At 43.4% G+C, this 22,666-nt stretch overlaps 2 protein-coding genes across 4 annotated transcripts in view; one reads left to right on the top strand and one right to left on the bottom strand.

Moving 5' to 3' along the window:
- The window catches only part of LOC118157536 (Hermansky-Pudlak syndrome 6 protein-like), a 4,582-nt gene extending 3,750 nt beyond the window's left edge, over window positions 1–832 (bottom strand). The window contains exon 1 of the mRNA XM_035311923.1: window positions 828–832. The gene's annotated coding sequence lies outside the window, so the exon portion shown is untranslated. The remainder of the gene's footprint in view (window positions 1–827) is intronic.
- On the top strand, window positions 8–22,666 carry LOC118157538 (armadillo-like helical domain-containing protein 3). 3 transcript variants are annotated; one of them, XM_035311925.1, is made up of 14 exons: window positions 8–388; window positions 6,804–6,915; window positions 7,360–7,416; window positions 7,552–7,698; window positions 8,607–8,714; window positions 9,839–9,931; window positions 10,804–10,878; window positions 11,545–11,631; window positions 15,618–15,674; window positions 16,708–16,751; window positions 18,386–18,446; window positions 19,052–19,098; window positions 19,786–19,861; window positions 22,520–22,666. In XM_035311925.1, exons 2-14 carry the CDS (start codon window positions 6,814–6,816, stop codon window positions 22,649–22,651), a joined length of 1,086 nt encoding a protein of 361 aa, XP_035167816.1. In that variant the 5' UTR covers window positions 8–388; window positions 6,804–6,813; the 3' UTR covers window positions 22,652–22,666. The 3 variants fall into 3 exon arrangements, with proteins under 3 accessions (XP_035167816.1, XP_035167818.1, XP_035167817.1); XM_035311927.1 differs by lacking the exon at window positions 8–388 and adding an exon at window positions 1,291–1,309; XM_035311926.1 differs by lacking the exon at window positions 8–388 and adding an exon at window positions 1,328–1,434.

Below are 22,666 nucleotides of genomic sequence, written 5' to 3'. Positions count from 1 at the left end.
CCCCACCGGGCGCTACCTGCGGCGGGGCCGGGACCGGGGCCGGCACCGCGGCCGGCGGTGGCACGGCTCGGCACGGCTCGGCGCTGCGCAATCACGAGGCGGCGGGCTTCCGGGAGGAGCCGCTCCCCGCCGGAGCCGCTCCCCGCCGCGCCGTGCCGTGCAGAGCCGTGCCGAGCCGTACCGAGCCGTGCCGTGCTCTACCGGGCGGAGCCGCGCCGGGACCACCGGGCGGGGAGTGGCCGGTGCTGCCCCCTCCCCCCCCCTTCCCGGTAGGGCCCCGCACGGTGCCGGCGGCGCTAGGACCGCGCGGCGCTGGGAGCGCCGTGGCGCATGCGCAGTGGCGCGGGCGGCGCCTGCGCGCTGCGGAGGGGAGCGGCGGGGCCCGCAGGTGAGCGGCGGGGCGGGGGGGGGGGGGGGGGGGGGGGGGGGCGCCCCCCCCCCCCGCGCGCGGGGCCGGGCAGGCCACGCCCCCTAACGGCCCTAACGGCCCTAACGGCCGGGGGGGGCAGCGCGTCCTGTCAGCGGGCCCCTGGGCCCTGCGCGGGGTGTGACTGCGCGAGGAGTTCCGGGGGGGGGACACACGTTAGATTGGGGTTCTGTTAATGACAGCGTAACCCTCTCTGTTACCTAAAGCTTTTTGTTAATTGTGCACGAAGCTGCCCTGCACACAGCATGCCTCCGGCTTCACCAGTAATAACCCGTAAGGCGCGACAAACGGCTTGGTAGCGTTAGGTGGTGGTTGGTTAGCGTGTACAAAGGGACAGCAGCGCTGCCGTGAGCGAGGCACTCGTGTGCCACCACCCCGCCCAGACACCGGGCTGCCACACGGAGACCCCTCAGCAGGGCAAGGGTCAGCCCCGGATCGCTGGCTTGCTATAGTCTGCCTTCCTGGGCGCCTTTTTTGCTTTCAGATTTCATATATATATTTAAATATACACATTTATAGACATGAACATCCGTGTTCAGACTTTATACATGTCAGTGTTACTCCTCTTGCGGGCCTGTGGTCCCTGTCCCCGCAATCCCACCTCTGCAGCTCTGCCGTCCTCACCTTGCTGCCTCCCTTCCTCAGCTCTTCCCACCTCACAGCTCCCTCGGAGGCCAGAGCCGAGGCTGCGTAACTGTGCTGCTTGCAGCCTGGGCCCTGGATCCCCACCGACAGCTGAAACCCCGGGAAAAGGGCAGGGGAAGGTGACAGGCCGGGTGTTTTCCTTCAGGAGGAAGGCATCTGAAAAGGTCTGCAGGTGGCCCGAGCTTTTAGCTGTGGGCGTAGGGGCGGCGTGGAGTATTTCATGGTAAATTAGGTGGGATGGATTCTGAAGGGCTTGAAAAGTGAAAACCCAAAGAAATTTCCTCGCACAAGAGAGCAAAGCATTGCAGCTAGAAGTACGGAAAGGAAGGGTGAGGAAATGAACAAGTCAATTTGGAGAAAGGGTCTGAACAGATGGAGGTAGAACATGTGACGCTTGTCTACATGGGCTTGACAGGAGGAAGCTGAGCTAGTTGGTGGTGCAAAGTTGATGGATCGGGTGTGACTTTAACTGGACGGATAGAAATGAAAGGCAATTACGGATGAAGCATTGAGAATGTAACTTGGACGTTATTCTTTATATCGTTGCTGAAGCACGTGTAGTGGAGGTTTGTGGCTGTATCTGCGTTAGGAAGCTGCTTTTCCTGTTTTTCAAGGGGTGGAAAATATGTTAGCAGTGGTGAAACTGCAGATTGTACTGTGTGGAAACACGTAGTACGCTGCTATGAGTGGGATGGAATGGCTTGCTGGTAAAAGTGCATATACCGAGACTCTGCTAGAGGTTGTGTTGCTTGGTATTAGAAAAAAAGACTAAGATCTGTGTGGTTTTTCGTCAGTGTCATACCTTCTGAATGTATTCCTTGTAGTGTATTACAGGAAAGCACCTGGAATTTCTTCCAGATTGATCCAAAGCTTGTGTGCCCTGAGTGATACCAAATAATGTTTACCAATATATACAGATAAGGCTGTAAAGAATAGATGAAATATAAAAGTAGCATGAACTGTAACCGCAGAGCATAAACTGCAAAAGGGCTTGTAGCAGGAATTTGGTTGTTGGTTGGTTAAGCCTTGACAAAATCTAACGCGCTGCGTCCCTCTCCTCTTTGATTTCACCAGGGTTCTGCCCAGAGTGCTGCCAGGGGGCTCCTGCGGGTGTAATGCTGGAGCTTGGGCTGCGTCAAGGCACTGTCCAAGCTTTGGCGTTGGTAGGCTCCTCTGCAGGGGGCAGGTTGTCGCTTGTTTCCTCAGGTGGATGAGTGCTAGAACTTAACTGCCTGTCGCCTGGGTCCAGTGTTGACTCCGCAGTTTTATCACATTAAGTGAAATTCCAGGAAAAATATGCACTGAAGAATAGAATGATTATTTGGTTTATAGTCTGTTTCTTTAGAAGCCATGGGCTAACTTCAGGCAGAGGTTTATCGCCTGCCTTCTCACATGCTCTAGATAATTTTTGAACAACTGTCCTTTTGACTTAAGAGAGATGCCTGCAAAATACCTAGAAGGACAAAGCACGATCACACTGGGTCCTGGGTGCGTGCGGTTGGTTGGGCTGGCTACCGTGCTTGAAATCTTTAAACCAGTAGGGCAGTCTGAGTAGCAGTGGCAGGTCAGGGGTTTGGATTCTAGAAGGAAAAGTATCTCAGTTCTTACTCAGAGCCTTCATTAATATTGATTGATATTGATTTTGGCATAAGCAAAATAATATGTTGCATCATATGAACGACATTTTTCAGATAAACGGTATGCCAATTAAATATGTGAAAATACCATTTATTGTCATCTGCTTGTTTTCTTTTTATTTAGCCTAGCAGTGTCACGGTATATTTTTGAGGGTTATAGACTGAAAAAAAATACTCAGGTTTGGTTGCATTTGTGGGTTGTGTAATCTTGAAAACATTCAGGTTTGTTAAATGTGAAATACAGTGGTTAACAGGCTGCATGCATGCAAGATTACAGGAGTTTCAAGTTTTGGATGCTGTTTTCGCTACAGTGTTGATGCACATTAATGTTCCTTTCTCTACAGTAGTATTTTTGTCGTTAGATCTGTACAACAATAAGTCTGAACGGGAGCTGAGTTACAATGCGGAGAAGCCACAGTTTTCCATGCGCATGAGTCTGAGTGAAATTCAGACTCGAGATCGTTTTTTTTCCCTCTTCTCCCATGGATATTCTAACTGAAAGCTGACAGGGATGTGTTCATCTGAATGTCACATGTTTGATTTGAATCTCTGCAATGACTTTTGGACTGAAATGGACGGGAGGTGGATGGTTGGATGTGCTCATCCCTTTGTTCCCGCCTGGATCAGCTGATCCTGGGGTTGATGACGGATAGACCAAGAGTCTGCCTGAACTTCTGTCTGCTACAGTTTTTTTCTTCCTGCCTTTGAGCTGCCAAGACTCGTGCTCTGTCAAGGTTTCTGCTAGCTCCAGACGAAGCATCTTGGATCTCCTGCGGCACAGCACAGTACTTGCTGTTCCGAAACCCCCGTGTGCGTACGTCTCAGCCCTGAGGGACAGCACAGTCAGCGACTGCAGCAGGATTCACTTAGCAGCATGTGTTAATGGGACTGACCTATTGACAGAATAAATTATCCATTTGAACCTGAAACGTGGAAATTGCACCGATGCCTTTGAAATGTGATACGTTTTAAAGGGTAATTCTTAACTATATTCAGCGTCTCTGTTTTCATAAACTGTCACGATGCCCTGATAATTCAACACCTCTGCAACTAGTAAATGTTTTGTGCGTTTGATTGCTGTTTTCTGCAGCTGTCTACAAGGTCCCCATTAACAAAATGCAGTTTCCTGTTTCCATCTTTATGACATCTGGAGAACATAATTGCATAAAGTGAAAAGAAAAAGCCATTTGTGCAGCCTGATCGTCATAGGTCATGAAACAAGCATAGCCTAATAAACCATTGGCATGAAAGGCAACTCTTCCTTTTCTCCCCTTGCTCCTCCATATGCTCGTTTGTAGAACAGCAAGTTATAAACAAGAATGTTATTCAATCCTTGCCTCTAGCAGTCATCTTTGTATGCTCTTTGCAGCCCCGGTTGAGAGAATACGAATCCCAAGTCCCATTTTGACCGAGACTAGAATTTTCACATGATCATGTGGGCCCCCTGGTGCTCTTTCAGCATCAGACATTTGTGTCTTCTGGGATTTAGACTTCTCCATCTTTCTGGAAGTGTAGGAGAAGTGCTAAAATACAGTTTGCAAATTTCAGGGATTAGGCAGAGTGTATTGATCCCCTCCCATAAGCATACACATTTGGGATGTGAACGCTGACCTAGAAGCACTCTGAGTTAGTTTATTAGTTTTGACATTGGGATTCATTAGCTGTAATTCAATTAGAAGCATGCTGATGGATGTGTTTGTATGCTGGGGATGGTGGCTGCTTGTGATTCAGAAACTTACGATTCTAGTGAGAAATTGTTTTGTGCAATCTTGGGTAAGATTTGTCTTGCTAAGCTAAAAGTGACATTGTTCTTGATTTGGTTTTTAATAGATTTCTCTCTGTTTCCAATTATGTTTCTAATTAATATCTTATTTCCCATGACAGTTTAAAAATAATGCAAAGTCTGTAAAAGAGAAGCTATCAAGATGACTGAATAATGTTTTCTTCTTCGTTTTGTTAGACTTGTCAGACCTTTTCTCCATCTTAATTGGATACATGAGCCCATTAGGCTACAGGAGTAATTTCTGTGTTTACATAGTTATGGTGCAGAAGGTCCTAAGATTCTTCTGCCAACGTTTAGTGGGGACTGTTAGTGGTTTAGTGGGGACTGTTAGTGTTAGGTCAGAGGTTGGACTTGATGATCTTGAGGTCTAGAAATTCTGTGATTCTGTGATTCTGTGATTCTGTTTTTGGGTCTGGTTCCATTCTCAGCCCAATGTGCACACAAACTGGCCCTTAACCACCTGGCTGTTCGCATTCCCATCCTAGGTGGAAGAGAGAAAACCTCTCCCCTGTTGGATGTCAATCTCAGCTCTTGAGGAGTGAGATCTGCTGCTCTCTGTCCACCGCTTTGCCAGCCAGGCAAACCTCCTTTCCTTCACAGCTGGGGCAGGGCCTTTTGTTGCAGCACCAGGTTTTTATTCCAGCCCCAGAGATGTTTTGCTGCCATTTTGGACTGAAGTTCATGGCTCAAGGGATGGATGTCTGAATAACCTGTTGCAGGCTCTGGGAGCTTGAGAGCCCTGGTTGGGAATGTAGTTTAGTCTTAGGGTAATCAAAAGCTGCCTGCAGTGGAAAGAATGCAGAAGAGACCTGGAACTGGCATTCAGTAGTCTCTGGAACCTGCTTTTTTACAGAAAGGTGGATCTGAGCGTGTCGTCATCGCTGAAGGTGTTCAGGCAGTCTGGGATGGAGGTGAAATCCAAAGCAGTCTCCATGGCTGCCAACTCAGAAAGCTCTGGGGTCGTAGAGGCAGGCTGCAGTGTACTTACCTTTCCATGCATAATTTAGCATGGCTGAGTGCCGCTGCCACAAGAGCCTGCCTCTGTTTTTCTGGAGCATGACTTCAGTCAAGCCTCTGCCGGAGGTGTGCTGCTGCCATGTGTGTAATTACCTTCGGAGGTCTGGGAGAAAGGTTTGGAGCTTGGGGATATGCCAGGGGATAGCGTTCACTTTCTGCTAAGTACCTCTGATGTGCTGCAGTGATAAAGGAGGATAGAACACTGCTAAATCTCTGGTGCTTGCCAGAAAATTCCGAGATTGCAGATAAATGCATATTGGCAAGGTCAGGGTGGTGATGTGCTTCGCAGCATGAGACGTGGGGTTTAGAGTACGTGGCAAGTCACACGTCCTGACTGTCAGCCCTGACATGGCTTGACTGGTGCAGATAGTTCAGGACTACAGCTATGGCTGTTTTTATAACAGCTGATTTTGTGGTAATTATATATATATATATATATATTTTAAATAAGATAACCAGTAAGCATGAAGCACCAATTAATTATAGCAAACCTTGTTTCTGTTTCTTTGTTGTCAAAGGGACCAGGAAGTTCTTCTGGTTGAAAAATAATAATAGTAATAAAAAATCCTGCAAAGCTTCTCCCCTGTGTTCCTCCGTCTTCCTCCAGAACCTGAACCACACGTGATGCTTTTGCGGCTGGGGTTCTTTTCTGCTTTGATTTGCAGAGCAGCTGGCACAGCTGGGGAATGCCAAGGTGCAGAGGTAGGGATGAGCAAGGGTGGCAGGAGTGCTTCAGGGAGGCTTTGCAGCCAAATGCTTCCTTGTGTTGGTTGTAGCATTGGAGTGCAAGAGCAGAACTGGAAGTACTTTGGCAGGTAGCAAGTTAAACAGATAAAAGAGAAGGCTTTTTCAAACCATTTCAGAAGCTTTTTTGTCGCAAGATGTCCTTGAGGCTTGACTAACTTTGGAGAAGACTGGATATCCATTTGATAACAATTATCACCGTGTGTGAAGTGATATTTTTTAAAAATATACCTTTTAAATGTAAAGTTGTTCTGGTCATGAATCAGTTTCTGGCAGAGAAGAATTAAGAAAACTGACCCATAAGCTGCTTATTCTGTGTCTGCCTGTGGGTGTACTCTTGCATATTTGTTTGAAATAGGTTAGAGGACTTGGAGAGGACCTTTGGTTTGATTTCTTATCTGGTATAGTTATTAAAGCCCCTACTTGTGGCTTGTGGGAGTCTTAGTACCTCAGCGTAGTGAAGAAGTCTTTTGTGGCTGAGGCAGTCCAGATATGCCTTGAAGAAAAGTTCAAGGTTCCTTAGTCTTTTTTTGTCTATTCTTACCCTCAGGGTATGCAACATGGCCCAAACAGAGAAGAAAGGCGGACTGCTCCGGAAATCTTCAGCTTCCAAGAAGCCATTGAAGGAGAAAGTTGTGTTGATGTACGATGAGGTTTTCACGGTAAGGACTTGGGCACCTCTTCTTTCTCAAGTTTATTACGTTTTCTCGGTGTACTTTGTGCTGAGGGCTCTGCATGGTGGATTCTTTTCCCAAGGTAAGGGTTGCACAGCATAGCTACACACACTTCAGGCTCTCCTACTAGCTCTCTTCCTTAATGTCACCTTATCCTGATGTCTGCCAGGACCATTTGTGATCTACAAAATATCATGGCTTTTCAAGTATTTCTCAAAAAAGAATCCAGAAAATATATGGAGGCATCTCAATTGAGAGCTGCTTCTGTTTGGTGTTCTGTTTCTGGGGATCTTTGTAGACAGTACTCTGTACTGTGATACCACTTGGTCATCCAGTGCGATGATCCCGATTGACCTTGTGATAGTGATTTCGATTAAATTCTGCTTGAATGATTTCTTGTTTGCTATCAACGGCTGTTCCTTTCTCTTTCAGACAGAGGACCCGAGTAAGAACAACCCCAGGTTTTGGGAGGAGCTGTTTCTCATGAAGGTAACAGGAGCTGAATGTCCTCTGATTTGGTGTTGCTGTTCTGCCTAGGAGGTGGCAGACTGTCAGTGCGAGGACTTGCTTTTCTGAGGTGTCAGCAGTTGTGTAACATGCACGATGTTCTTCTTAACCTGACAGGTCAACCTGGAATATCTGGAAGGCAAGCTGGAGGCTCTGGATGGGGAAGAGCTGATGAAGATAAAAGATAACATCAACTGCTTGTTTCAGCACTGCATCCAGGCACTGGGTGAGGAGCACCCGATCAGAGTGGTCAATGCACTACAGGTACCACAGCTGAGAGACAGGCAGTGCTCTCATCTGCTTCTGAGGAGACAAAATGCTTGCTGCTGGTGTCAAGCATCTTGTTCTTGTTTCTTTAGTTGTGAGAAGTGATGTTTACATAGCAGTTGCTACTTCTGGTTCGTGGGGATTACAAACATTTATCCTTAGTGTTTGAGAAACAGTAGCTTGTTTCAAAATTCAGGTGGGTCTGGTGTTGCAGGATGAAGTGGATCCTGCAGTGGAGGTACGGGAGGGGCTTGTTCATGCTACAGGCTCAGTTTGAGGGATGAAGAGTACAGTGTGTAGCTTTGTCTGTCTTCTCCTTTCTCCTGTTCACCTCCATTTCGGACTCCTTTTTGAATTTCCTTATGGGTCAAAAATGAAATAAAGTAGTGGGGAAGTTGGTGTCAAATTCATACAGTGGACTGTCCCTGCTGGACACATCCTTGTTGGAAGCTGTGAAGAATCATCACCCAGAACTTGAAGCTGTTTTCCTGCAGGTTGTACCTTACCAACGCTTGTCTTGTATGGGAGACAGCTTCCAAAGTTTTGACACTTGACGTTGTTAGTTCCCAACCTGATTCTTAACAGTCTGAATGCATTTGGCCCAGCTTGTCTCGGCTATAGGAATATAGGATATAAATTTCAGGTTTGGGAAGTCACCTGTAGGAGGCATTGGACAGGAAAAATGTGGACAAATATATTATTGTCTTTTGAGAGCTCAACATCCAGGTTATACTCCTTAGAAACCAGAGGTAGAAGAAATCAGGCAAAATGTATGGCTTCTAGGCTGGTGGTATTCATATAAATATCTGTGTTTTGCTAGTGCTCCGAGAGGTTTTTAGGGCAGGTTTTGCTATGGAGTTGTAGGTGTTGCCTTACGTTTTCTCCTCTGCATTTTCCCTTTGCAGACTTTGTGTGCATTGATTCGGGGTGTCCATCAGAAGAACAAGTCCACTTCAGGGTTTGACATCATCAACATGCTTGTGGGTTTTGATAAGGCAGAGCTTTGTATGAAGGTGAGGCCTTGCCAATGTACAGAAACAGCTTGCACAGCAGCCCTGTTGCAGGGGCAGTGTTTTGTAGACAGGTGTGTCTATCAAGGTACACCTTTTTGGGTAAATATTTCAGCCACTGATTAAACATAGCTGTCATGAGGTTCTTGACTTGTTAGTGGCCCAAAGACGTGTGAAATCCTGATGTTTTTCATTAATAGAGCACTTACTTCTTTTCCTTTAATTCCCTGGTGTGCATTCATTCTGGTTAAGAAATCTTAAGGCCAGGAAAGGCTGTCACAGGCCATTACTACCTCGTATTGAACCTCATAGCTTGCACTTAACTTTTAGCTAATAGTAATGTCCTTTGTGCTCACATTTCCATCAGCACATATACCATTATAAACTTATTTGGTGCTCTTCATTGTAAAGCTGCTGAGTTTTGAGAAACGACAAAGGAATTGGTGATAAAGCTGAATACCTGTTTTATCTCTCCGCAGAAATTAATAGTTTTTCATCTCTCTATGAAAAGTAGTAGTGCTTTGGGAAAATATTAAGTAGTTATTTGCATATTAGAACTTTTTTTTTTCCCTTTGAGAATTACTTTATTACCTGTAATTTAGTATTTGGAAAGCAATTAATTGTGAATATCTATCAGACAGCTATATAGTACCTATTTTGAATAATAATTAATGTACGTACTATTAAATTGCAGGTGTGCTTTTCACCAAAATCTCTCAGAGCCTATAAGTAAAATGGGGGAACATTGAAGATAAAAAGGCAGAAAGAAAAGCAATCAGTGATATAACTGGCTTGTAAACAAAAACTAAGATTGTATTTGTAGAGGTCAGGTTTACTTTGCAAATAAAATCTGTTATTACATGTATATAAAAACCTTTCACGCATCTAGAGAAAACTCTTGGATCATGATGTTATGCCTGTAGTCATTAAAATGTAGTTAACACAAAGCAGTATTGAGAACCAATGGTGTGAATACAATCTGTGCTATATAGCTGTAGTAATGGCTCAATTACTGATTCTGGAATAACGTGGCTTTGTGTTGGCGCTTTTGAATCTCTGTCTTTTGTAGGAAATATTTCAAATAACATAAAAGTAATACTTAAAATTATGTGATTGTTCTTCTTTAGAATCTGATGGAGAGCTTAGACTCGCTCCTCTGTGCAGAAGGTTCTGAAAGCCTCAAAAGCTTGTGTCTGAAGCTGCTTCTCTGCTTGGTGACGGTAAATAAATACCAGCTGTATAATAACTTAAAATCTCATGTATGTCACATTTTGAGGGATGGAACTAGCTCAAAACTTGAGCAGAACGCTGCTATGTGAAGCTTAGGAGGGGGGAAGAAACTATGAATGATAAGAATGGACAGCCCAGAATAAGCTTCAAAGCTCAACCACAGCACCAACACAGGCTGGCAGACTGTTTCTACCTCATGAGATAGGTGCCAACTGGGGTAAAAGGGGAGAGTCATAGTAGGAAGTGTCAATTGGATTCATGTTAATTTTTTTTAGGGAAAAAGATAATTAGAAGTCTCAGATAAATTGAAAGGGAGCAGAGGAGAGGGGCTGAGGAAAGACAGGAAATGTGGAGTAGACGAGTAGTGAGGATGTGAAGAATGACTTGGATAAAAGGGTTGTAGTATCTCTTAGAGATGGTCAACCACAAACTATCTTGGTTGTGATAAGACATAGTTGTGTTTGTGTGGAGGTCTCTGCTGCCAAGCGTGATGGAAAACTGCTTAGTCAAGCATATGAACCCTGCTTTTTCATCCTCTGCCTCCTGTGTAGCAGGCTGCTTCAGCTGCTGGTCGTGTTGTCATGCAGCTGTGTAAAATGTCAATCTGCAGAAGAAATGGGGAGCTTCTTAGTACATGGCTCTTGCTTTTGCCAGAGAGGGTGGGAGTAGAAAACAGGACAGATTTCCCTTACTTCCCGTCTAGCTCTAGTGCTAGTCCCACCCTTGACTTGCTGACTAAGTGAGAGATTGTGAATAAATGGTCCATCTGGTAGTATAATTCTTGTGTTCGCAGTGTGTGCCAGAGGCAGCTAGAGCATCATGGGAGGCTCTGGGTGAGATTTTAACTTGTGTTTGTACTTAGGTGACAGATAACATTAGCCAGAACACCATCCTGGAGTATGTGATGATTAACAGCATATTCGAAGCTATTTTACAGGTAAGTTTTTTTCCTTCAGCTGCAGGGGTTCTTTTTACATAGTGAGAGCTTTCAGTCTTATGTTTGCTTTTCAGCCTTTTCAGTGCAGCAAAGCTAACTGGCAGTGTATGATGCTTCCATTCATAGCTCAGTCACAGTTTCTATTTTTTTTAATGCTGTCTCCTTACTCCAGTCTGCTGTTTTTAGTCACTACTGAGTATTTCAGGTATTTTCACTTGAGACATTTGTCCTTAGATAGAAGCTGAATGGATTTGTAGGCCAATTTCATGGAAGATTCCTTTATCAGAGGAATTTGTTACAAAAGGCAGTCTGGACATACTGATTTTTTTTCTGCTCTTTGATAAATTGTACTTTTTTTTTTTAATTGGAACTGGGTTTGTGGAAACAGAAAATACTGGCGATGCACCGAGATACTGTCCAGTGGTATTGAGAAATATGTTTGCCCTTTATGCCCAGAAAGCCTGTGTACATCCTGTCTGTGATAAGTAAGTTTCTCTGTGTGCAACATTTCTTGGAAGCACTGACACTCCTAAAGTTGTGGACATCCTCTTTCAGTCAGAGTATAATTTGCTTTTGTACATACGTTTCACTGCTGTGTGTGGTCTCGGAGTCACCTCAAGCTTCCTGAAACAAGCCTGAACCTAATAATGTGATTCTTTATTTCAGATTCTGTCCAGCCCACTTAGTCGGAGGGAACATGGCTATGATGCTGTTGTCCTTCTTGCCTTGCTGGTCAACTACAGAAAGTATGAGGTAAGCATTCTACTGGGTAACAGAAACATCTCTTCTCTCTGTTACTTAGTACTGTCCTCGAGGTTATTAAAAAGGCTTACAGTACAGTTTTCAGCACACAGCAACGTTTATCTGGGTGTCAGCACAGAGCTACAGTATCTTTGCGAGGCAGTCATAGCCTTTAAAGTCAGTTTGGTGGTTGCCTGGTTGTCGGTGTATTGCGGCAGACTTTCATGCCTCAAATCCTTTGGAGTTCTGTTAACTGTGCTGCTGTTGATAGATCTTTTTGTTGTTCTGAACTTCATTGGTGCTAAATTGTGGTGCCAACAGCTTAAGAAAATCTAATTAGGCTGGAAATTCATTAGTTGTTTGTGATTTTGTTTCTGTCTTTAATGTGAATATCATCGTGTTTTACATAAGCGTGTTCTTTCATATTTTTGGGACATGAATTTTCTAGTCTTCCTTCAAATTGCCTGTGGAGTATTGCCTGTACTTCTGCCACCAGTGTAGCTATGACCTTGGTTTGCTCAATAACTTCTGTTCTAGGAGTAAAATTATGTACCTTTAAAAAGATGTCACTGATCTGAAAGCTAATCATTCTCAAACGTTAGAAGTATACTCTTACTTCTTTGGCTATATTTTATGGTTTTATAATCCTATTCATAATTTCTTAGAAAATATTTTTATGGTGATGCAATGTGAGAGAACCGTAAAAGGTTAACTAAATATTTGACTACATAGGGAAACTGTGAAACTAACTAATCAAAAGGCTGCCAAACAGAGGAAGCACCACAATGAAGAGCATTTACTGTGTCCTTTTCTCAGCACCTTAAGGGGTGGCTGCTAGAAGTTAAAACATAAAATCAGCAGTGAATTTTAAATAGATTCATCAATAACTCTCAGAGAAAACTTCTTTACCTCACGTTCAGCCTAGTAGAATTGCTTGTTGCGTCTCTTGCTAGGCAGAACTGAAAGAAATTAGTCAAAATGCTTTTTGTTTTCCCTCTTCCTTTGTGTACTTATTTGGCTGCATACAGTATATCCAATGTCTCTTCACATTCAATTACACACGCTTTTTTGCCTTGATATAGTAAACTGCAGGTGCTGAAGAGACTTAAAAACACCGAAGAGCTGGATTTTTTTTTAAAGTTCTCTCAGAACTCAAATTATTTTCCATGAATCTCTTTAACAAAAAGAGTCATTATTCAAGCTCCAATTCCCTGCAAGATGGCCTGTCTGCAGAGAAGATGGCCTCATCAGGGCTGGCAGCAAAGCTGCTGAATCATCCCTAATGAGCGTTCAGGGGAAAAGTCTTGTGGGGGATAATCAAGTGGACTCTGGTCTTCATTTGTTACAGATGTAAAAATAAGTTAAGCATCTAACTAGGGATTATATATGTGATTTTTTTTTTCCTGCTTTCTTTTCTTAGCAAAGATTTGTTTTCCATAGGTTTGTTTCCACGACTTTCTTCCACTTAGGGCATGGGGGAGGTCTCACTCCCTCTGTCAGATCCATGTGCTTCTACTAATACCTCTCAACTTCACGTAATATGTCTCACCTGGGGATTACATTTCTGATCTGGTGTTAATTGGCTCGTCTTTTAGAAATTACTTGGTAATGGTCTCCTTCTAGCTTCCACTTTCATTTCTTTGAGGTTGCTGGTATCTAACAGTGGGTAGCTCATAGAGGACAACTTGAGTATTCCCAGTTTCCAGAAGGTTGTGTCTGTCCATCATCACTGAAAAGAAGACGTTAATGCTATAGTGTGTGTACTTTAAAGAGCTGAGAATTGTGTTTTTCCTCTTTCTGGAGGGAGGTGGTGGCAGAAACTATTTCTAAGTTTGTGTCACCACTTCATTGATGCACTCAAAGTGCCTACTAGCCACTCTTCAAGGCTATTGCATGTTTGCGCATATTGTGGAGTAGCAGGTGTAATTTAGACTTCCAGAATTTTGCTGTAATTCCTAGGGAGAGGAAAACCAAGGAGAGTGAGGTAATAGGATTGGAAGAGAGAAGCAGGCAAGGAATATGGGGAGGTCTGAGGGGTGCATCTGCAACTTGTAGGCTACTGAAGTTCATCACAGATGTGCAGACTAATGCTCACAGGAAGCAACTGTTCAGAACTGTTGGCTCTAAAGGAGTGGCAGGAGCAAACTGTGCTCCCTCTGGGCAGCCCAGGAAATATTCTCATCGTGCTAGTACAGACTTGCAATGGAAAGGCACGAGAAACTGCCTTGACCTGTACAGAGCAATGCTGTGTGTAGACTGCATCTGTTAGTCATCTGCTTGCTGCTGAAGGAGTTAGGGAAGCCCAGAGGAGGCATGGAATGTATCAGAGGTATGGAGAATTTCAGACAGGAAACATTAAGGAGCCTTCTGCAGTTTTGGGAGTTGCAACTGAAAAGGAAGAAGGCAGAGATCCACAGCAAGTGAGGCTGACTTCTTGATTCTATTGGCCAAGCACCTTGATATTCTTGCTGTAGCACGCATCTTGGAGAGTCAAAGGGCAATGGGAGCCTGAAGAGTTGTTTGCAGGCTGGAGATGACAAGGAACCTGTTCGCCATCCTTTCTGTGATGGGATGGAATGTCTCAGGGCAGCCTGCTGGCATTGGCCAGTTTGCTTATCTGGGAATTCGGATAACTTTGCTGCCCCTAATTCAGCATAGCCCCACTGCATGCAAAAGCCTCATAACTTTTATTGGTCACAAATCACAGGTTGACCAGCCTTCTGTGTGTGAGCTGTGGTATGGAGTCTTGGCCTGAGTTTCTCATCGTGGTATAATGAGAGCAAGAGAATGAAATTAGACAAACTAAGCTTCAACTCCATTCTTTCAAAAAACTGTAGTTAAATATAGATACATTTAAAGCTTGCTTCTTTGTTGCTTGACTAAATTTCTGAAGGGGAGAATGGTTGCACAGAAAGGAGCATGTATGTTACTCAATAGCCCCCCCCCCCCCCTCAAGGAAATCTCTTTACATGCTTCATGCACAGATGTGCTCTGTGTCATTTTCTAAGACAGCAGATAGTGCTGCTGGAGGCAGGCTGACCGACTGGTTGAGCTTTGGTGTGTTCTGATCAGTTTCTTTCTTGGACCAAAGAGAAAATCTGATTCTCCCAGAGAACACAATAATAGCAAGAGTTTTCTGATCAGCCTGATTTTTAACCTGCTGTTAAACCTTGGGCAAAACAAGTGACTGCGTAACTTGCAAGGCTGTATCTGATACGTATTTTTGCTTTATTATTCCCATCCACTTTGGACTTACTGCACAGATGGAACCTTTTCTTCTCTGTCCTAGTTCCAAACCCACCTTGTTTTGCACTGACAAATGTAAACAAAACAACAACAAAGTACATTGCTAATCTAAAATACTTCCTAAATTATTAGGACTTATCTTTATATATGGAGCCTGCGTGTTTTGTTCAGGTTAGTTCAAATAATTTGTATTCTCGAGAGACTTCTGGCTCTCAGTGGTGGTAACTGTTAGGAGTTGAGCTCTGTCCCTGTAGCAGATGAGCCTGTAATATTGTCATGCCTTCCTGAGTCTGCCTTCCTGAGTCCTCCTTCCTTTAAGCAATCTTTGTGAGGTGTTGCAGAAGAGAGATATCAGAACACTTATGTCGAGTCCCAGCTTCAGTGCTTGTGCTTGCTGCATAACAGTGTGTGTGTCACTGATAACGTGCTGTCAGGACAGCTGTTCCACTTCCAAGACTGACAGTCCAGCTAGCAAAGGAACAGCAACTCCATCTCTTCTCCATCTCCATCTGAATAAAATCAGCAACCTGCCTGGCTGAGCAAGTAAAGAGTTGTCCTGAGCATAACAGCCTTCATGTGATGTGGCTACTGTTGCTTTGTGTGCGTTCTGCTTTGTGGGACAGGAGGGAAAATCTTCCCAGGTGGCTGGGTAAACTTTGGAAGATAAATATTTTGTGTGTTTGTTTGTTTTCCTTGTAAAGACTAAACTTAAAACCATTTTTCTTTCTTCCTTCTCCCCTGCTGCTGAGCAGTCAGTGAATCCTTACATTGTGAAGCTCTCTATCGTAGATGACGAGGCCACGCTCAATGTGAGTATCTGACTCGGTTACCCAGCACTGCTGGGGACGCTCTTCCATGCACGCTCTTCCATCCACAAATGCAGTTGTGGTGTCTGATGCAAAGAGGGTCTGGGAGCAGTACTGCTGTAAAGAACATAAGGGTAGTGCGTTTTTGCCTTAAGTGCGCTCTTGTGATAGATTTGGTAGCTCATGATTTGGACAGTTTGATCTTCAGTTAAGTGGTGGGGGTTGTTAAAATGTTAGGTAGCAAGGAACGTGCTAAGGTTGGTCTATTAGGCTTTTGTCAGCTATCTGTGTTACTTGCTGTCACTTGCCAAAGAGGCACGAGATACCTCATGCCAAAGGACATCTCCTCTCCACTGATGTGTTACCTGATTTTGTTTTAAAAGTCCACACTGCAGCTGGCTAGAAGCTTGTACCCAAATCAAGAGTCCTGCAACATACTTCAAGTTGTAGCTGCTGTGTATGTTTTTGTATTCGGGTCTAGATAAGAAGTATCAGTGCGTAATGAGAGGTGTGGACTTCAAAGCTTTCCTTCAGATTTGCAGAAAAAGCAAACTCCATGCTAACTAAAGGGTGAGAATGGCTATTTTGAATTAAATTAAATTAGCTTGACAGAGAAGGATGGCCAGTAGCTGTGCAATGGAGGAGGCTGTTTGTGAGAAGTGACAATGTCATTAGTGTTTATGGCCTTTGTTTCCAACCTTTGGATACACTTCCTCTGATACAAGCTTCTTTCAGAAGTTCTTGCTACTTTATTGAGGCTTCTTGAGTGAGTAAGCTATGTCTGGAGGCCCAAAGAGAGTGAACTTTCCTCTCTGAATTTACGTAACTAGATAGTCAACTTTAAATTTTGGTGCCTTGTTTTTTAGATCTTACGTATTTATCTCAGTGTGTCTTATAAATTCAAACTTCTGCAGGAGAAACTCTTTGTAGCATGCTAGGGAATACTGGGGGGTGCAGCAGTGCGATCTGTGTTTGTTGTTTGTTTTCCTGTATTGAGACTTGTAATATAAACTTTTTTTTAAAACACTTTTTGCAGGGAATGGGACTCGTAATTGCCCAGGCTTTATCAGAGTATAACAGGTAAAACCTAAATGTCTCTTGTTTTTAAGTGCATGGTAGTTGCAGTCCATTTCCACAAACTTTTCTGAATTAAAGTACTTATCATTTAACAGCTCTGATACATCTGGAAAGGCAGGGAATAGTCATGCTTCGAAGTACTTCTGTTCAGCTGCTGTTGTCACTGCGAGTGTAAATGCATATGTACCAGGTGTTTTTATTGTCACGGGCGTTACCTCTGTATGAGCCTTGTGTGAAATGTTATGGTCCCAGGTTAGAAGATAAATGATTCACTGAGTACTTCTCCAATTTAACTGAAACCTGATCTACAAACAAATGTGTCCGGGGCAATACAAACGCCAGATCATAGGTTATCAGGGAATTTACGCTCTTGCAAAGGGTGTACAGCAATAACACTTCTAAAAGAAGAGCAAGCAAGCCAGCAGTAGGGATAGAATGTTCCCAACCTCTGTTTAATACATAACAATACAAAATATGTAAGTTTTCCTAAGAAGAAAGTTCTTCAGGAAAAAAATGGTAACCCAAGAGGGCTTTTTGGGGATGGGAGGATGACATCCAGAAAATGTAATTCCTTCGGAAGGTCTGCTGTTATAGATACACTTACAAGATGATGCAAGTCAGCAAACTGTGTAAATGCATTTAGCATATTAAAGTAAAACATGAGAAAACAACATCAACAAGCAAACAAAAAAAACCTACTCAACCACCTTGTTCATTCTGACAAAAGTTGTCTTAGATGATAGCCTGTTCTGCTTATCTCTGCCTTCCCCTGCCCCAAAAATGTACAATTGTTTTCTTTGCATGTTGCACTATATGTAATTAGATTCCTGTACAAAAGACAATATATGGCCATATCGTCTCTGCTAGCCCATTTCAATGTCAAATGAAGCAAATTTGCTGAAATCTGAGGTACCCAATCTATCGGACTTCTTGCTCCAATTCTAGTTCCCAGTTAAGGGCCTCATGTCATGGCCCATGGGTGTTGTATTTCTGGACCAGCTCTATGTACATGATAGGTCTGATGCTTGCTTATGTTGTCATGTTTCCTAGACTGCTCCAGAACATCCTTGTGCTTTCTAGTTTGCCATGGAAGGAGGCCAGGCAGGAATGGACAGCAGTCAGCAGAGCAGTTTGTTAGGTCAGATTAACGAGTCATCTCTGGGGCGATGGATGTGGGACCAGGCAGGACTGGGCCATGAACTAGCTAAGGGTCTTCATGGTTTCTGCTGGCTGTAGGGTGATGAGCTGTGGTTTAGTCTGTATCTGATGATGGTTGGAATTAAAGTGGTCTGTAGTTACTGGCTGTGTTCATATGGTTAGTGGTATACTGTGTCGCCAGTGCAGGACAGAGTTTCCAAAGTCACTTATCTCTTCTCCGTAGTGTTAGCCCAGATTGAATATATCCTGTATAACAACACAGATGTTGATCAGTTGCACCTTTCAGCACCCACACTTTAAGCAATTGACGAATATTTTAACACCCTTGCATCCCTTTTTGTGGCTTCTTGAAAAGGAATTGTGAATGGAACTTTCTCCAGCTTGTATCCAAATCAGATAAAGCTGTCTCAGGATTTAGAGAAGATAACCATACTACCATTTCTAAGCCTTTAGCTTCTTTCTTATTCCTTTTTGTTCAGGCAATACAAAGATAAGGAAGAGGAGCACCAGAGTGGTTTCTTCTCAGCCCTAACTAATATGGTAAGCAAGGAAGAAATGCTTTTCTATTCTTAATACAGGGGCCTCATGGAAGGTCAGGAGGAAGGTGATAGTTTCCAAAAACTGAGTTAGAATTTGGCTCTGGAGGAGGGGACACATTGATCTGATCCAAACCAAATACAACTGAAATAGCTTTATTCTGAGGAGTATATTATTGTCTGGCTGGGAAAGCACTTTCAAAAGTAAGGATAGTTCAGTGTTAATTGCTGTCAGGAGTGACATGGGTAAAACTGCTACTGCTTTGGGACAAGCAGATGGGAAATGATCTCTACTGTCCTTTCACAAAATCACAGACTAATCCAGGTTGGGATTTAAGATGTAGTATTTTTTTCCTTCTGGCATTTGACGGAATAAGCATTGGTCAGTTACAATAGAACAAAATAAAATGTGTTTGTAGATGGTCATCCTGTTCTGTCCTTTGTGGAATTTTCCCATTTATATTTTGCTGGTATTAGAAAGAAAGTTGCATTTGTGCCTTGGATGAGAACACCTCTCCCGAGGCACTGCGATTTAGTTAAATCCATGTCTTCTCTCTTGTCTAATAACTTTCAAAAATTCATCCTTTGTAATACTCTTTCTTTCCATAGGTGGGCAGCATGTTCATAGCAGATGCTGATGAGAAGATATCAGTCCAGTAAGTGAACAGATGTTAGTTTCACAAGGAGTGGCAATTCACTACTCTGTCAATGTGATTTCCTCCATCATGGAACTGTTTTAATGTAGCAAATGAAAGAGGTGTCAGTTCTCTTGTAACTGAAATGGCACCACTCCTCTGTAATCAATGGGTTTCTTGGTTACTTAAGGAAGAGAAAGGTGCAGCAGGAGGAACCACTGCTGAATTGCTTGTAATGAAGTGTTTAAACAAACAAAACAAACCTGTGGTTTATATGAGGTGTGTTTAATGTATAAAAGTCATGTTGGAAGTGGCAGGCAGGAAGTAATGGTTCATGTACTCTTGTCTTGAAGAATGTATTCCCTAAATCAAGGGGGCAAGTGAAAAATACGAGGGTTTGTGGTAGCTGTAGGAACCTATACCCTAAAAACAAAGGGCTTTAAGAAGAAAACATTGCTTAAGACTGAGTAACGATGGAGACATTCAGCATGAGGGAAACAAAGATTATAGCTAAGATCTGAAAAAAGGTGTTTTTATGGACTGCTCAGTATTATTAATAATGAAAAAAAAATAAAGAGAGATTTTTACATGGTTGGAAAAAAACACGTTATTTCAGATGGGCTGTGCTCCTGGGCAGCTTTGATCTCAGGATTCTCATTTGGTGTTAGCCCTTAATTAACTCTGCTTTTGTGTGTATCCCTTCCACAGAACGAATGAAGCAATACTGCTGGCCCTCTATGAAGCTGTTCACTTAAACCGGAACTTCATCACAGTTCTGGCACAAGTGAGTTTCAGCGTGGTGTTTGCCCTCTTCTTCATAGGAGATGTCTTTTGAAATGAAAAAAGACAGGAATCAAATTGGTGGAAAGATGAGTTTTCTTTTTGTTTTCCTCTAGGTACTTGTCATGGGTGTAGATGGGCAGGAAAGATCAAAAGCAGCCCAGGGTTTATTTTACTTTTAGGCAATGTTTCCTGCCTTGCCAGAAAATAATTACATTTTGAGGGCACAACTCATGCTAGGATGAACCATTTTTCCCACTGAACAGGAAAAGCTGCATTCCTTCTGTGTCCTATTGATAATGCCTTCAGGGAAGATGCAGTGTGATGACTGGTAGGGGTAAGATTGCTGCAGCTATTAGAGCAGTTCATGCCAATGATACGTTAGAGTTGAGGGAAAGAGGTTGATCTGGCTCCAAGCTGGATGAATTGTTCTGCCTGTGACATCCTGCATGTTGTTTGTTTAGGTATCCTTCACTTAACAACTAATCCATGTGTGAGGGCTGTTGTTTTAAATATTATTTTGTGTTCAAGCTTTATTTGGAGAGCCTGATCCCTCTTGCTTGAGAGACCACTTCCAGAACAGAGCATTCCTCCTTGCTCTGTTTATGGTGAAGAAGCAGAGCTATGGCAGCCTTCTGAGAAGCAGTGGGCTGCTCTGTACCTTTGATCGCAAACCTCTGGATGCTTTTTTAAACAGTGTGCAAGTTTGCAAAGGCTGTCACTGCTGGGGGAGAAATAACAAGTCTGTCTGATCTGACGATTGTGCTGTGGAGGGATGTCTTGATGAATTTAGGAAGACCTTCCAGTTTAGGCTGTTCATTTTTTTTTTTTTTTTCTCATGAATTACTAGCAGTACTTACAAAAATGATGACAGCAAAGCAGTTAACGCCTTTCCCCAGTTACTTCAGCTCCTCAGAGAGTGCAGCTGTACATCACAGGCTAGACACTTTGCATGACAGAGGGAGTAGAGACCTTTGGGGAACTCCTGACAGTGGTGTTGATGGAGGAAGCCTGATAGGCAGATCTACTGCCTCCAAAGAAAGCTTCTGTTCCGTGGGCGGTTAATTTGCTCGAGTTCCCTGCCTCTCTTTTCCCAGGTTGTTCGTTCCTACTGCTTGTGAGAGTCTTCTGCTTTCAGTTCTGTGTAATACCAATTCAGGCCTTTGTGTGGCCAAGATATCCCTGAGGGAGAAGAGGCCTTTGGCAGGGAGAAAAAGTGAGGTAGGAAAAGAGCAGCCAGAGTAAAAGCTCTTAAATTAATAACAAAAGGATAAACTAGTTATCTGTGAAAGTGGTAGCTGAAGCAGCCACTGTTCAGTGGGCTTGATTGAAATTGAGATCTAATGTTGTTGAGCGAATTGTCTGTAGTCCTTCATTTAAGAGAGGTCAAGGCAGGGCATGCTGTCCTTTGAAAAACTTCATAAAAGCTGATGAAAGCTCTTGTCCAAGTTTGTGTCTGTTGCTGGACTGCAGACTGCTTGAATGACTACCTGCTACTGTATGAGCACATAGGAAGAGCAGGGATATAGCTCTGGTGCCTGAAGTGCGAACCCTTTGTATACTTAACTAGCTTGTTGGTCCTCAGTTTTTGCTGCTAGGTGGCACTGTTATCTCTCAACTGAGAGTTAATGTTTGGGGAAAAGGAAGGTAAACACCACGGCAAAACCTATGAAAGCAAACCTGTTTTATGTAAAATTTTCAATGGAAAATTGCATTTTGATTTGGTGCATGCGATGATTAAAATTGTCTTTGAATTGTAGTATGTGTCCATGCTTCCCATAAAATATATGCATTTATGGTTTCTGATAAAATGAGATATTCAAAGACAATACTGAACCTATTCACTTGTAAGAACCCCGAAGAACCGACATCAAATCAACAGTTCTGTATCCCTTTCTTTTTTGAGATTGTGCTGATATATGAAGGCAGATGATGCGTTTATGTAAAACATGCCCTGTGAAATGGACACTCTGCTTGGCAGCCAGATTTAAAATAGCATGGCAGATTGCCGACTGTATCACCAGTTTGGATAGCTCTGGGAGCTTACGAAGAGTAAAATCGAAGCGGTAATTAGGCAGGCAACTGTTAGCAAAGATGAAATGTGCAGAGAAACTGGCTGATAGAATCAGAGAGGATCGATAACAATAGTGTTACTTATGTTTCACACTCTTTTCCTCCATTGCCTGGGCTTTACGGTGGTACAGAGAGGTAATAAAGTGCTATCGTCTTTGAATATGAGCAGGTGGAGGGTGAGAGGGGTAGGAGGATTTGCTTTTAGAAAGAGAAACTAAAGGATTGTAGAGGAAGACTTCAAATGCACACCCTTGGGTTGTTTTGAGGGGAGGTGTGTGTCAGAAACTATGAATGGTGTAGGCTTCTGCATGCCTTTTGTGATTCTGTGCTGGGGAAGGGCATGTTACTTGTCTGTTGGAGACAGCCGCTGCTTTTTTATGTTTTGCTGAGTAAAGAAGTTGACGTATGGTTTAACTGTAAATGTCCAAGGTTGTGAAACATAGCTTTCATCTTTGGAGGAGAGGTTGAAGTTTCTTGTGATTTCATTGAAGTCACGTCTGAACACGAAACAGCACAAGTAGTGGTCTGTATGACTGCTGCGCAGGGAAGCTATTAACCTCTGTGTGTTTGGGCATGTGTTTTCGATTAGAGCCATCCTGAAATGGGTCTCATGACAACACCAACCAGCCCAATTCCAACAACGCCTGTCACTCCGCTTGGAACCACCCCGCCTTCTTCAGATGGTAAGAAATGTAATGTTCCTCTGGGGAAAAACTATTAAAAAGTAAAATAACTA

This window comes from Oxyura jamaicensis (genome assembly GCF_011077185.1).
Source record: "Oxyura jamaicensis isolate SHBP4307 breed ruddy duck chromosome 6 unlocalized genomic scaffold, BPBGC_Ojam_1.0 oxy6_random_OJ106636, whole genome shotgun sequence".
In the NCBI taxonomy this organism is placed as follows: domain Eukaryota; kingdom Metazoa; phylum Chordata; class Aves; order Anseriformes; family Anatidae; genus Oxyura; species Oxyura jamaicensis.
This window is presented reverse-complemented; position numbering and strand designations above follow the sequence as displayed.